At 39.0% G+C, this 16,355-nt stretch overlaps 1 protein-coding gene across 7 annotated transcripts in view; it reads left to right on the plus strand.

Annotated features, from left to right (window-relative positions):
• utrn (utrophin) overlaps positions 1 to 15,960 on the plus strand; it is a 176,884-nt gene extending 160,924 nt beyond the window's left edge. For 6 of the 7 annotated variants that reach the window (XM_017423258.3, XM_025007463.2, XM_025007464.2 and 3 more), the window contains 6 exons: positions 6,988 to 7,149; positions 7,966 to 8,203; positions 10,096 to 10,171; positions 10,384 to 10,467; positions 12,869 to 12,894; positions 15,020 to 15,960. In XM_017423258.3, the coding sequence (XP_017278747.1) occupies positions 6,988 to 7,149; positions 7,966 to 8,203; positions 10,096 to 10,171; positions 10,384 to 10,467; positions 12,869 to 12,894; positions 15,020 to 15,028 (595 nt within the window). In that variant the 3' untranslated portion in view covers positions 15,029 to 15,960. The remainder of the gene's footprint in view (positions 1 to 6,987; positions 7,150 to 7,965; positions 8,204 to 10,095; positions 10,172 to 10,383; positions 10,468 to 12,868; positions 12,895 to 15,019) is intronic. The other variant, XM_025007466.2, reaches the window with a different exon arrangement.
• Positions 15,961 to 16,355: the final 395 nt, after the last annotated feature.

The following is a 16,355-nucleotide window of genomic DNA, read 5'->3' on the forward strand; positions in this document are numbered from 1 at the left end:
TTGGTTCGGCTAAAGTAGAGCTAAACTTAACCTGATTTTGTTGATTAAATAATCTACAAGCAAGACTAACATGGTTAAAACTTCACAGTCTTTAAGGTTCAAGTGCTCTAAATACCTGCACAAAGTCAAAGGAGTAAGAATCGAAACAAAAAGTTTACATTTGTTGATATTTGGTTTCAGCTCCAAAAAATTACTTTCTCTTGCTTTAGTGCATAAAAAAATGTATTTAAAAATACAAATGAATGATAAATGTACAGTGAGGGAAGAGTAGGCTGTAGTTCAGTGCTTTAGGAAGGAAAAGGGTCTTTGCAGAAATATAATATTTTAGAATGATTGACAGTTACAGCTGTCAGGATGTCAGATGATGATGTTCCACGTGATCAGAAGGGATGAAAACATGACAGAGTGGAGAAAAATCACCTAAAGGTCGAATAAGAAGCTTCAGCAATGGATTTCCTGATTATCTGTTTGAAAGTAAGTGTGTGTGTGTGTGTGTCTACTGTGGCAGACCATTCAGGTTGAAGGACGTGTTTTAAACTGAGATCCTAATCGAGAAATGAGTTCTTGAGGTTTAAATGCCCTCTGAGCTCACAGATACACTATTATGTGTCTTCAAACAGATTTATGCACCATAAAATAAAGAACAGTTGTTCTTGTGTAATTATCTTTAGAGAAAATTGAATTTAGCCTCTTTTTTTTTTAAATCACACATGTAGATTGCCAAGATTTCCTGAATCAAAGGCTCGTGTAATGGACTTGGCCACTTGTCAAATGCACCAAAAAGCTTTTTTTTTTGGTGCATTTTGTTTTTGTTTTTTTTCTAAATAACAATTGTATCTATCATAAAGCTAAAAAACACACACAAGTGTGTTTTAGAAGTGCTGAAGTGTGTGCACCTGGAGAGACGGCTCTCTAGGCACGCTCCAAAGTTTCCAAAGATGCCGTTTCTAAAGAATGGAGTTCAGGTTTGGGATTTCTTCAAAGGGAATTCTTTATAAAGTTGTATTTCCAGCACAACACTCAAAAGACATTTGGGATTCTTCAGTAAGGATAAAATTAAAAAGTGGGCTTCATTGTGTCGTAGTTTGCACCCCCTGTCGACGTATCATGTGGATCATATCATGTAGAAGGAAAGCTGTCCACTCTCACTGTTCTGTGAATCACTTTGGGGGCAGAAGAATAACAGGAGACATTTTGATGCACAGGTAACGACAGAAACGGGTGGATTTATTTCCCTCTTATAACTTTACTAACGCGGCACAGACACATTACCACCGCTCCTCTTTGTGCTCCGTTCTGTGCCATTCTCAAGAGAGGCAGCCATTAACATTGGCTGCTCTTAAAAAAACACATAATAACACCAACATTCAGTGGAGACATCTGCAGAGCTCTAATGAGCTGAAGAAGATAATGGTTTGAAGGCTAAAGGACTCAACAGCAGAGAAACAAAAACACTTAGAACATAAGTATAGATGTATGTTCGCTCACTTTAACACAAGTGTTTTTTTGTATTTATGTTCGTTTTTGCTGAAAATGTGAAGATAAGAGCGTAATTATCACTATAAAAATAAAGATGCATTCATTAAATGCACCTGGAGTTTCTGTGATTGTCCAGTATCCATCAAGGCTCTTTATTCATTAGCATGAAACCTTGTAGGAACACAGCTTAAAGGAAATAGCGGCTTCTGTTGTTCTGCTGATTATTTGTTTGCTTAAAGTACATTTCCTATGCAAGAAAATCCGGCTTTAATTACAGTAGTGTTTTAAAATAATAACCAGGCTCTGAATGTGAAACAACTAAGTTTAAGGCATCATTTAGCACAGCCTGAACTGACATTAAAAATTGATTTCATACAACCTCAAATTAGAGCCAATTAATGCTTGTCTTTTAAAATGGAAACTGGTACTATTAGAGTTATAATTAGCTACGGTTCTTTTAAAAAGTTTGGAACATGGTTAGGTTAGATAAGTGCCTGAGAACAATACATTTTCTATGTTTTTAGAGAAATATGACCTCTAAAAAGTATTGTTAAAAAGTCTAAAATTGAACCAAAGAAAATTCAAAGAATTATAAGACTTTCAACGTTTAGGTAAATGATTTAATATTACATACAGAATTAAGGAGAGGCAAGGATTTGTATTCAATTTGAAGGTGAATTGCGAGGGAATCAGGTGTTAAGGTAATGAGAGGATAGCTCAGGGAGTTGATGGTCCTTTTTTTAATGTTTGCAGTTACTGATGATGTTGAAATGTATCATAACAGGTAACAGGAACAAAAAAAATTAATTGAAGAAAGGGCCATCAGACAGATTTAGTTTTTAGGATTTAAACTGGATGATATTTTTTTTAAGTTGAAGGAAACGATCCTGTCCACGGGAGAGGTTTTGACCTGCCAAAGCAGGAAGTTGGTAAGTGCAGTAATGATGGCTGCACTGAACTCTGATGGAGGTCCTGCTGGTGTTCATGCTGGGTCATTAATTAGATTTACTAAAGCATTAAAAAGAACACAGACATCATTTTCACTCATTAAATCTGTATTATTTTATGCTTCAAGAAGTCAAAATGTCTTGTGGAAAAACATTTAGAATACTGATTATTCTTAACGTAACGAAGTTCTGAGCAACTTAAAGCCTTCGTTAGGTTGGTTTAACGTTAAAACCAACCGTGTGCATGGCAGGAAAGCAGCTGCTCTCCAAACAGAGCATTACTGCCCGTCAGCAGTTTCTTAAATGCCTATATTGGGTCAACAGCATTTTTAGTAGCAATTATTGCTCAAGGAGGTCTCACCATATGCCAAAACCAATATGCTCATATACTTTTGCCTGGTACTTATCCTGTTCTATTCTTCTGTCCATAAACAATATTGTGCAATTCCTCTAACTACATCCTTTAGGCAAAAACATAGCAGTTCTCTGTTTTAGACACAAGCTGTTCCCTAGAGTAACGCTTCAAATCCAAAGTAAAAGTATCAGACTTGTTTTATAAAAACAAATGGAGGGAATCAACCCACTCAGATTCACACCTTTTCTTTTACAGTCTTCCTCTGAATGCCTTTGAATTTGAGTGAAGTTTTGATATTTTGTTAGATTTCTGCAATCATCTGTTTGTAAGTGAGGGCACACATGTTCACAGAAGTTGTTCCCACACTTGAAGGCAGCAGCAGCTTCTCTATTTATGGAAATGAGCATTGTTTCGCACGCATGGCTGCGCTTGCCAATTACATGCACGTTTGACTTTTGGCTCATATTTTCTGATTGTTAAAATCTGGACTCGCTGCCGTTCGTACAGTGATATCAGTAATTTATGAGCGTGTACGTGGACCCTCGTGGCCTTGGTCCTTCTGTCATTTTTTTTTTGTTGTTTTTCATTTCTTTTATCTAAAAGGGAATCTTTAATTAGCAAATTAGTATTTTCTCTGACCTCCAGCTAAAGCGCAGTGTTGTCATTAGTGCCTTGGTTATCGCTCGCTTTCCAGTCTCTACCCCTGTTTCTTCTTTCATATCTTTCCCTTTGTCCTTGTCACTTTTCATATAATTTCTCCAGCCCTTTTATTTTAGAAATTACCTTTTATCCCATCCTCTCATCTCCCTCTCCTTCTCTGTTCCGCCTTTCATCACTTCTGATTGTAGTCTAATCAGGTTTTTACCTTTGGGGACTGGCAACCTTCACTTTAAACACAATGTAAATTTAAATGTTCAGCCTCTTCACCTACTGCTGAAATTGCTGAACACACAGAGCAGCGTTTTGCCATGATCCTGTTTTCATCATCTCCTACGTTTCTCCCATATTCCTGCTTTTCTGTTTTTGTTTTTTATCTCTCAGTTTTTTTAGCTTAGTCTAGGCAGCTGATAAATCAGCAGTGTTCAGCTTAAGAGGAGCTGTTTGCTTTGTGATAGCTGGCATTGAGAGCTGGAAACTATTGTTGTTGGGTTAAAACTTTAAAAAATCCCTTCAGGCGCTCACCCTCTCCAAGCACAACACTATAAACTTGCACCTAAAGCGATCTTATAGCCTCACCATTGTTTACATTTACTTGGTCTCCCACTCAGATGCTCTCCTCCAGCATCATTTTTCTCCGACTCTTGTTTTGTCTCCAGTTGTTTTTTCTTCTCTCTCTCAGCATTTCCTTGGTGAGGGTTTTCAGGCATCTCTACCCCCTGCCTTTCCCATTTTCACCTGTAATGATGCCCCCTCCTGTTGTCACCTGGATTCCCCTGCCAGCCCCCCGAGTTGCCAGGAACCTGCCTAATTGGTTGCTCAGTGTTTACAGGACCCTCTGTCCCTAATCCCCGAAAGGCGACGCTAGCTCCAATTCTCAGGTTTCTCTCCGGGAGCCTTTTCTCATCATCCCTGTTTTTCCCTGTCAGAGCATATTTCAGGATAAAAAATGTGTGTATATGTGTGTTAGGATTACTTCTTGTTGCAGCAGCGGCTGTGTAACATTTAGCTTCCTACCCCTCTTTACTTTTTCTTTGTCATTCTAATCTGGAGTTTCAGACTCTCAGCGTTTTATGAAATACAAATGCAAGAAAGATACCTTAAAAAGACAAGAGATGTTAAAGAAATGTTTAGAAAAAATAAATAAAAAGCAAGAAATTACTGATTAAAGAAGTCTAAAAAGATTTTAAAATGTTTTCATTGTCTATAAAATGTATTTCATGTCAGGGCTGCACAATATTTCGGCAAAAGTACATAAAAATTGGATTCAGTTCTTGAAACGGTGCTCTGAACCCATATCACACCACAGAGGAGACTTTGACACGTTCGTGATAAAAAGCTTTTCTTTCTTCAGTGGAGATTCCTGTTGTTAGGAAAGAGGCAAAAATCTCCCGTTTACTGTGTTACTGATGAATTCAGCCCTTGTTTGTAAAGTACTATAATTACTTTTCTTTTATTAGATAAATGGTGACGTTGCCATTTTGAATATGTTCCTAATACATACAAATACAAGGATGTCACTTGTAAAAATTGATATTTCAAACTGTTACTGTCTTCTCCAGATTATAATTTACTAATTTATTTCTTACAGCCAAACCAGAACTTCACAGAGTCAAATAAGTCTCACCTTTTATAAGTCATTTAAGAGCTACTTTTCTGTAAAACTCTTTGGTCATTATAAACCTTACACAATCAATTGCTCGAACACAATAAAACAGTGATAGTTAAATAGCTAAAATTAGAATATATTAAAGAAGAAAAACAGGCAGGGTTGTGGCAAAAACAAAAGTGTTGTTTATCACATCTGTTTCTGAAGGAAAACTGAAGTGAATACTGGAATAATTCCATTGTGTCCAGATTAAATTATCTTTTTGTTTTTTTCTGGGCAGTGATAAATTAAATCCAGCCACTTGAGTGTACTCTCTTTTGGTACTTTTCTAATTAAAATAGTTTGTAATCCGTTTTAAATTATTCCCCTGCCTGTTCCTGTGATGGTGTTTTTCAGTTTGCAGAGCTCAACCACTAATTTGATAAGCAAAGCAACAATACAACCACGGACCAAAAGCAGAAAAAGGGGAAATTTAAGGCGTTATATACTCAAGTGTTCCTTTAAATCAATAATGAATGTATGGAAGGTAGCAGCAAATAACTTATTTATTAAAAAAAATCTTTAAGAAGTCAGGAAGACAGTTCAAGTACCGTTAAAACAAGTGGAGCTGAAGCACAACTTAACTTGTCAACCAAACTATTTCAATCTGTCCAACTTGTTCTCAGAAGAGTTCATTTTAACGATGAATATATCATTTAAAAAGTCAGCCATCACTTTTTCCTTTAAGTGTGGTTGTCACGTCTTAGTGTTGGAGGCAAGATGTGCTTCAGAATGAAGCTGACAGCCGGGCTTCACTAAGACTCGCCACCTTTATCATTTAGATGACACATAAAAAGACGTCCAGATGAAGACTCGTACGGCAGCATGTCAGCAGCCGTTTCTCCATCTTTTTCTTCCGTATCTTTTCATCTGTCTGCCAACCTCTGTCTCTGCCTTCCTCCCAACATCTCTGAGTTCTTGCTTAATTCTGGAAGCAAATAGCACCAGCGAATGTGCAGCGTATGGTGTAGCAGTCAGCTCTAAATATAAAATCAGCTCAAATTATTTGCTGTTTAAATCAAATACTTGTTATACATATTTTGTGTTTGTTGTCAGATGATTGATAAATTCTGAAATAGAAACTAAAAATGAGCCCAGAGTCGCACAATTTTAGGCTTATGCCGAGATGCTTTTCCTTGTTTTCTAAGTGTCATTATGTTTCACAAAAAAACATAATGTTTGAAGTTGCAAATATCATTGTTTTTTTTGCCAGCCTCACTTTTCTTTCTTGATATTGAAGCAAGAAAAGTGTGCCAACAGAAGAAACACCACTGCTTTTGGAGAAATACAGGTCAATACCTTTGAAAGGAAGTAATGATTTTCCTTTAAGTTGCTTAGTTCATTGATTGGAGCTTTTCTGAACAGAAAAGGAAAACACTGAATGGGTTTTGGAAATTAGCTAAAAATTGCCAAGCTGGCAGTAGTGCTCACTAAGGGCTATATAGCAATATTGATTTATTCTAATTTCTTAACAAATTGTTTAAATGGTCAAAAACAGTGAGAGAATAATTCAGTTTAAATAGGAAAAAAAGAGGCATTTTAATTTAATATTACAGACAAACGCTCATGTGATTCTCATAAGGACAATCGATTGATTTGTATTTTGGGGCATAGAATTTTATTTTCCACGTAAACTGACTCAAACATTGTAACTTATAGGAATACTGTCTTGACAGTGGTACCAGGCAGAAACGTTGGGGTTTGGGTGTTTGCTGATGTGATGGAGTAATTTAGAAGATTTTCATTCTGGAGAGACAAGTTTTTTTTTTTCTTTGAGCTGTAAATCATCAAAGTGCATTGTTTACCTGTTGCTCCCTAATTCAACAGGAGGTGGCTGAACTACCTGACAGGAACAAGATGTTCCGAGTCCTCGCTCATCACATTTTCTCCACTTTTGCCAGGGATGATGAGCACGCCCTGATTATTCAGTACTGCCAGACGTTGGGAGGGGAGAGCTCCCCGTGCAGCCAGCCCCAGAGTCCCGCTCAAATCCTCCAGGCTGTGGAGAGGGAGGAGCGAGGCGAGTTGGAGCGGATCATTGCCCGTCTCGAGGAGGAGCAAAGGTATAAAAAGCATTGGATATGTGAATTATACGCCCCTCTGCTTGTGTTTGCTTCACCTTTTGAAGTTGAATTATCATGGCTCATCTGATATTTTAACCAAATCAATATAAAGGTAATATTTAAAACTGGACACTGATATTTTAAATTTGAGCACATGCACTTAAAGTGAGTCTTTTGCACACTGTGCTTCAAGTACCCACTTCCTGTAATGTTAGTATCTTAAACGCCAATTCTCTTTCCAGTGTGTAAATAAAAAAATAACCTCAGAGAAAGAAGGACTGCAAAGTCTATTGTTGTGGAGATGCTTTTTGCAGAGCCAGTAGCTCGACTGGAGTGATTTAACACAGATTCCACACATACACCGACTCTGGGAGAGCTGGGAGGACTGCGAGAGCTTTACTGCCAGGCTCATAAATGCCAACTTAAGCAAAGCACTGCAGCTTATGCTTCTGCACTGAGATGGAGAGGCTGAGGAGGGAGGAAGGCAAGAGATTTGGAGGGGAGGGTCCTTTGTGTTTGTCTCCCCACATCAATAGGAATTAACTGAGAGCAGAAAGCAGAGGTAAACACGTGAAGGGATTTTGTGTGGAACTTAACTGTAAGTGTTCAGGATGGATCTGTTGAATGCAGTTCGAGAATCTTTTATAGATAATTACACTTATAATGGATATTTGTGATATTGACAATGGGAAAGAAAGGTGAAAATGAAAATTCTCGCTCATTATGGGTTCTTGTGGTGGTGAAAAGAGCTTTCCATGATCTTCCAGGTGCTGCCTTTGCTGGTTTTTCACTTGTCTTTGATCTGAACTCTCCCAGGACGCTGCAGAGGGAGTACGAGCAGCTGAAGGAGCAGCATGGCCAGCGAGGGGCCCCTGCTGGAAGCGTCTGGGAGTCGGAGAGCCCCTCTGCTCACCCTAACGAGGCCGATCTCCTCGCTGAAGCCAAACTCCTGCGGCAACACAAAGGCCGACTGGAGGCCCGCATGCACATCCTGGAGGAACACAACAAGCAGCTGGAGTCTCAGCTCCATCGCCTTCGGCAGCTTCTGCACCAGGTTACAGAATTCAATTCAGTTTATTTTTTTAAAAGCAATACAGCAAAAATGAGTCCAAACATATCCAGACTAAAATCTCATTACAGTCAGTTCAATCCACTTATAATATAAAGCATTCTCATTTGGTACATTATGAAATGCCAATTAGTATAAAGTTGTGTATCTGGGGAAGCCAGCAAATATCTTCACTTTTTTACAATCTCTCATCCTGACAGTGGGTTTAACCCTTTAACAGAAAGAAACCCTCAGCAGAACAAGGCTCAGAATGAGCAGCCATCTGTCTCAACCAGCTGGGGTTTGGGAGGACAGGAAAGAGACAAACACAGAAGGATTTGTCCAGGTGTAGTTTCTGTGGGAAGACAAGCAGGGAGCACGAAGTTAGTGACAGCATTAACTGCATGTACAAGCATGGAGAGTAGAGTAATGACAGCAGCAGAGTGAGGAAATGTGCTCAGTTTGTCCTCAAAGCAGTTTAAGCTCATGGTGGCGTAGTGAGGAAATAGCTAATGAAACTTAAATCAACCCTAACTATAGGATGTATCAAAAATGAAAGTCATAAACCTGGTCTTTAAAGCAGATGGGATGCCAGCCTTAGACAGAAACTGGTAGTTGGTTCCATAAGAAAGGAGCCTGAGAACTGAAAAGCTCTGCTTCCCATTCTGCTTTTAGGAACCATAAGTAAACCTGCAGTCTGAGAAGACAGACCACCTCTGTTTCCGTGTGGGACAGTTTTATCTGCGAATCATTAAAGGAAAGTGTCTGAGAGACATAAAAATGCATGCACAGCTACCTTTGTTCACAAAATCATCCTTTCACTAAGTAACAACTTGTGTTATTTGACATCTGAGTCCTCATAGACCTAACAATATGTCAGCATGTCTTTCCATCAGCTGCAGTGAGCTGCTGCCAAGCACCAGAGTTTAAAAAAAAAAGAAAAGTCAGCCAGGTTGATGGAGCGCATTAAATTTACAATCTCAAAGGCGAACCAAAACCCTGACCTCAGCTGTTCGGAGATGTGCCAAGAGATAACAGTTGTTGCCTTTGGGATGTCTCCACCACTTTAGCCTTTAGCTTCACTCCAAGCAGCAGGAGATGAAGACAACAATGCTTATTAGAGGAGAGGAGGGAGAAATGTTTTTGGTTCATGCTGCTGAAAAGCTTAAGGGAATCTGGGAGCCTGTCATAAATGTTACCGGACATGAAGCATTTACTTACTCGCATTAGAAAAGAGCATTTTTCATCCGATCAGGCTGTCCAGACTTGGGTTGAATCCAGTGTTTGTATATATTCTGTATCTTCAAGCTGTTTGAAGCAGTGTTGTGGTGGAAACAGCCCAGCTGATGAAGTGTAGCTAAATTTAGCAAATATTTGAGTAATAAAAAAAGCACCAGAAATTAACTTTTTTTTTTTTAAACTTGCTGAGTATCAACAGCCTGATTGTTGTAGTTCATCTGCTGCTTCAGCCTTTGTGTTTCTTCAACTGCTTTGAGCAAATAGTATTAAAGGAGAGCTATTAAACTTTTATATTGTTGCTTTCAATGTGGCCATGATAACAGTTGCCAAATCTTTTGGCTGAGTTTCACAACTTTCATTTTAATCTTTTATATTAGAGTCTTGGATTTTCTTTTACTGTTGCACTCAGACAAAATGTCCTCTGAGGGGTTTGAATGTGATTCATAGTGTAGCGTTTTATTCTCGGTTTGAGACGTTGGCAGGGATTTTATGTACAAATGGTTTTGTGCAAACGATAACCGCCTCATTGTGCCTCCCCCATGCGTTCTCTTCTTTTCACGTCCCGCTGTGAAACAACAAGTTTTGAAGTTGAAGCAGAATAATTGCAATATGATGACTGAGCTCTTCTTGTTTGTTTGTTTTTTTTCCTTCTGTCTCAGCCGGAGGGGGACTCGAGGGTAAACGGAGCATCCTCTCCCAGTGTACAAGATCGAGGACCACTTAATGAAAACTCAGGTGAGACGCTCAGCCTCATGGACACACACACACACACACACACACAGAGGCTCGGTGTCTGTCCTCGGGATTAAATCAGCTGCGTTTAACAGCTTTTACGCGGGAGGTCCAATCACTGCATGCCAAACGAGAAACTTGTTGCTCTTTGTGGAAGCGTGATGGAGTGTAGCCGGTATCTGTAAATCAGCCTCTCTGTGCCTGTGTGTGTTCAGATGAGCTGCTGGACCCTCACAACAGCAGCTCTGACCTGGCAGATGTAATGGAGCAGATTAACAACTCCTTCCCTGCATGCAGTCGTAAGTTTCCCGGTCCTCCTCCCCCTCCACCCGCCGCCGTGTCCTCCCAGCCTCAGCATGTTTTTGTTTCGTCACAGAGGAAAAATGTCGCACCTGTCAGCGTAGCTGTTCTTACGTCCCTCTTTTATTTAAAATAAAGTTCGAAGTGGCGTTTTCAAATCTCAGTCAAAAAGAAAGCCAGCATATTCTCCCAACTAAAGAGCTAAAATGACGAGAAAACATTCACGCTTATCATTTGAAATTTAATCTAGATCAGCTGTTCCTAAACTTTTCAGCTGTTGACTCTGAAAATAAAGGTCAGACTTTTGTGATCCTGATTACTGCTAATAAGCTAATAGTTAATAAGTCCTTTAAAAATGAGCCTCATCATTTATCATTTATGATTACAGTTTTCAGCGTTTTGTAACAGTTAAGGCTAAATATGCTGTTTCCAATCATTTTCAAAGTTAATTTATTTTTTGTAGATCTTCCCGCTCTGTGTTTCACGACTCCAACTTTGGCAACAACTGGTTTAGATAGTTACTCTCGTTCCTAACTAATTAACCAATTATTGGAGTTTGGTTTGAGTTGCAGAATAGTTTGATCCACCTAACATGTCAGTTCAAAACAGCTTCATTCTAACATCGGACTTTCTTTAGTCTTCAAGCATAATAGCAAAATTTAAATCTTTTTATTTTTGCTTTACTGCAACATTTATGTTTTCATCTTGACTGCATTACTAATAAATACAGTATTTTGTAATGAAAGTCCGTTTACAGAAATGATCAGTGACTTTTTTTTTTTACTTTATTGCCCAAAAGTGACCTCTGTTGATATCAGACTTTTCCTTTCAAAGAAAGCAGCAGTTTGGAAATTCTGTACACCGATTTTTCCATTTATTATAAAGCATTTATCAGTAATGTTAAAATGGATAAATATTACTGCATTATTTTTGCATGATAACAATGGGCTGCACACATCCTGTCTCTGAGTCTGAATCAGTTTTTTCTCATCCGTGTCTTGTTTAAATAAATAATAAATGGTATCTTTAAAAAAATAATAATGGATACTATTGATTAGTTAATTCCTGATTTAAAATGCTGCAGTTACATCACTCCGTTGTAGTTTTTACAGGTGTTTCAGGTATAAAGTTTGAGGTCAAGGTGGCAACAAGTTATTTGACAATAACTGGACTCAGTCTGTAAAAAAAACTGAATCGTGGAGTTCCTGTCTTCTTATAAACTACAAAAGCATTTTATTTTGGGAGGAAAGGACTTTTTTCTATTTTCAGAATGAGATCATCTGCTGGTCTTTTCAAAAACAAAACCTTTTGTCTTTTGTCATTGGAGAGGACGATTTTAGGTTTTTAGGTCTTGTATGACGACAAGAGCGATATTGACCTTATCCAGTGGTCATGATGTCAACAAACATGTGTCACACACACACACTGATTCCTTCTCACTCCAGGTGTTTGATAAGATATTAATGGCAAAGAAATTAAGAAGTGGTTTATTTGAAGTTGCACAGGTGCATCTAATTGTAAAATGAAATCAAGCTGCCCAAATGAATTGTTGCGAAATCCAACATAAAGGCTGCAGTCTGGAGTCCTTATGTTTAGTTCTTATAATTCACTCTGTAAACGCCAAGGTTAAACATCTGAACAGGCATGATTGCATATCACGTATTGTTAAGTATGGTAATGCACAAATACTATAAATTGTGGCAACAAATGAAGAGGAAATGTCAGCAGTGGGGAAACGGTGATGCTTTCCTGAAACAATCATCATCAGCTGTAATTTTAACTGGAAGTTATTAATCATCTTCCGATTGTGTCCCTCCTTCCTTGCAGTGGGTGTGATGATCCCTCAGACCCCCCCCCCCTCACTTCATGAGTTCATATTGTCATTAAATGTGTGAAGCAGCCAAACCTTCCTCTAAAGGCTGGCAGTGTTTTCAAATGTTTGCATTTTAAATCCAGCTTCCTTTACAATGTGATGACATGTAAGTTCAGATTCCAAAGCAAAGGCTTTAAGGGAACTATTATTATTATTATCATTTTAATTTGGCATTTGATCTCCTCTCATCAAGACCCTCATTACTCATAGTAGCTGAGTTTGAAATATTATGCGCCTTCGGGGATGTTAATCAAACTGAAAGCGTCAACAATAAATGTTCAAATATTGAATTGCTGACTTTAGAGTTGAAACTCCAATGAGGGCTTTAGTTAAAAATCCATTCTAATCTCACAGTTGCTTCAGCGTTATTAGACCTGGGTTGGTGCACAGCTCTGAGGCAGAGCAGCACAGAGCTGAGTGCGTGCACGGAGCTGTGGAAGACTCCCACAGGCTGATGGTTTAACGTGAACTTATACAAGCGCAGATGAACAGAGAGTTTTAAGTGTTTTTGTTTTTGTCTTCCCCAGCCTCGAGCCTCTCATCAAGACCACAGGTAAGACGAGCTTCCTCCTCACCATCACACACACCAGAGCCATAAATTCCACTATTAGCAGCTCGCTTCTCCTCCTCCTTACTGCTCCGTTGTACGCTCTGTCTGATATCTGCGTGTCAGTAATTTCTAAAGATGGGTGGAGATTGGAAAATGGCACGTTTTGGAGGGTAATTACAGGTGCTGCTGCAAAAAGCAGTGTCCTCCGTGCAGCCTTCACCTGACAACATATCAGATGGTCTGAGAGAAAGAGCTGGCTAATGGATCCCAGCGGAGCTCCATTAGCACCTCGGCTCTTCCTCCCCGTCTGAGGCCAAGGTGCATTTCAGGACAAAGGGATTGTAAAAGCTGACCTCCTCTTACTGTAATTATTAACCCCTCTCCAGTCCACCTCAGCTCTCAGACGGTGCCTTTTCAAACCTCGTCTGCAGCGGAGTAATACTTGCTAATTAAAATTATCTGTCTGCTGTGATTTTATTTAATTTAATTTTTTTTCAGTGGTGATTGTTGCACAACTGACTCAGCCTGTCCCTTTGATTTTTCTCTTCAGTGCACCTCAGCTGAATATTAAGTCAGTAAAATAGTCACATCTTCATTGTTTAACTCCTTTTACGTGTGCTTCACTAAGTTTTAATTCAAGCAGCAGGGAGAGAAAGGAGGGAGCACTGATTGGTAATTGTTCTCTGGAATGATCACTTTGTAAACCGTCATAGAAGCAAGAAAAAAGCCGATAGTTAAGCAGAGATGGATAATTAATTTGAACAGGTTGTTAATTACCTAATTAATGTTAATGATGTGTTGTTCAGATCCTGTGTTAGAGGACCTTGTTGCACATGCATCACCTGAGCATTATCAAATCAGCCGAGGAACAGATTTAATTTGATCATTTCTCAGGATGCACTGGGAGCTCAGCTGATTACCAGAACGGTCCAGTTTTTACCCAGGGTTGGAATATTCAGAGGTTTTTCTGCCGGTCGAGTAAATTAATCATGCCCGCACACGCAACTCACACACTCGCACGCAAGAATGTCTTCAGTGTGAAACTGTCCCACTAAATGAGCTTACTTAACCAACGTTATCAACACTATTTAGTCTCATTTTGCACATCCTGCTAAAAAGCTCAGCATTGACTGGATTAAATTTGTTAGAATTTATTTGGGAAAATAATTAAAATATGCAGATTTTCTGTTGCAGTATCACTGCCCAAGTGACCCGGGAGCCATGTGGCCACATTTTGCACGGCCAGTCTTTGAAAATCACAGCTTACTTTTGTGTTTGCTGTGTGGAAAACTGTATTCTAAGACTTGGACATCATGTCATGGCCCACATCATGACCAGCTGAGTTTGTTTTGTACCAACCTCAGCAGCAGCTCCACGTTTATGGTTTAACCTACAGCAGTACACTTTGGAAATGAAAGCAGGCAAACATGTCAGAGGAGAGCTCCTGGACAGGTGACGAATAACAGCTGCAGCACTCAAGACAAGTCGGAGCTTCCTGTGACAAAACAGAGGAGGGTTGAAGACTCTGTGACTATTTTTGAGAGAAGGTTTGTCTTGTTAAGCAACGAGACTGTGAGCCTCTTCGATTCAAGTGAGGAAACCTCACTGCAGTCGCAGCTCAGTGAGATGCTACCTTCACACTTGACCTAGAAATAGCTTTTCAAGCAGAAAAAGTAATATTACGAACAAAATGTGCCATTAGTTATACTGTCGAGGACATCAGAGACCTAACAGGAGTTGAGCTTTGAATGAAGAAGAAATAGAATTGGTAAATTGCTATTGGTGTAAAATTTTTTTTTTGTTTGTTTTGTCCTAGATGAACCATTGGTCAGGCTTTGTGTCAGTTGGTTTTCAGAGGCTGATTTAAAGTTTCCATGAGAACATGAGGTTTCATCCACTCACTGTTTGAGCCACTGAAGTCCATATATCAGCTTTGAAACCCAAACATTGTGTTCAAATCTCTGTTTTCTAAAACTACATAGTGATGAGGTGAAATAAGACAAGCGGACGTGGTGCAAGAACACTTACTGGCTTCATTTTCAGCTTTAGTTGACTTCAGTTCATCTTTTGTTGTTTTGTTTTGTCAGTCTTGATGACTTGTGTCCTGCTTCTTGTTTGTGTTTTCCAGGTGATGTAAGGACCAGTGTCAGATGATGGGAGTGTGTGTGTTTGCAAATGCACGACCATTCCCGAACAAAAACAAATCTGTCCCGAAATCCCAAAGACGCACAGGAGCAGACAGCCGAACAGATTTCACCACCTCGTCTTGTACTATGCAACTGTAGACTGTACCTGAACTTGATTGAACATTTGTCCGTTGTTTTTGTCTTTTCCTTTAAATTCCCAGATGGTTAAAATCTGCTTTCAAATTAATAGTTTGGGGATTCGTGATCAATTTTTGACTTCTGCCTTCAAACGAAGATCAAACTGTTACAATTTCTGTCATTCCACTGCTGTCTGTCATCTGTTTTTTCCCCCCATTAATTCGTTGAACTTCTGAGCATTTAGGGAGTCCACGCAGGTTGTAAAAACAAACTAAAGAACAAGATACTTTAGAAATTGTACAGTCACTTTTAAAAATCTGTCCTGTAGCATGCTTGATGTCAAGTTCCCCTTTAAGCATCAATATGCCGACAGACTTTCACCCCTTCTGTGCCTAAAACAGTTTGTCATTCCAACAGTGGAGGACTGAGATGACAGCAGATGAATTATATTGGGATTGTGTATAAAGATTATATAGATTTACAATTGAATTTGTCCTAAACCTTGGTTTGTAAGAGGCCCATCATTCTTCTGTAGAAAAGATTGGTTTTTTTTCGAGGTATATGTTGAGAAATCAGAGTAAAGCCATGATTGCCTTGCTACCTCAGACTCATGGACACAGTTTTGTTTTAGTGGTTGTGCTCATTAACAAACAGTCTGGTTTAGCATTTGAAGCTGTAGCTTACTGTATTTGTACACTGCAATGAGGAGTTACCAAGTTTAAAAAAAAAAAGAAATGGAAAAATAACTGTGCCAGAGTGGGCCTGCTGAAGCTATTCTCCCACGATGAGCGTCACTTCATCCGTTGTTGGGTTGTTGTTGTGTTGTTTTTGTTTTTTTGTTTGTTTTTTTTCTCCCCCACTGGCCTTTCGAGCACTGGTCCCTCACTGCGTCATGTCGTCGTGCTTTTTATGCTGTCCTGTAAAACTCGTGAGACTGAACAACACTACTATACCCTCCTCTGGCTGTCGAGTAATGACGATGTTGATGATTTTAACGGTTACAATCATGGCAGAACTGTGTCGCTTCTCCTGAGGTATGTAAAATAGGTTGACCACACTACATGTACAGGTGCTGGTCATAAAATTAGAATATCATGAAAAAGTAGATTGATTTCAGTAATTCCATTTAAAAAGTGAAACTTGTATATTATATTCATACATTACATACAAACTCATATATTTCAAATGTTTATTTTGTTT

This window comes from Kryptolebias marmoratus, linkage group LG19 (assembly GCF_001649575.2).
Source record: "Kryptolebias marmoratus isolate JLee-2015 linkage group LG19, ASM164957v2, whole genome shotgun sequence".
Classification (NCBI taxonomy): Eukaryota; Metazoa; Chordata; class Actinopteri; order Cyprinodontiformes; family Rivulidae; genus Kryptolebias; species Kryptolebias marmoratus.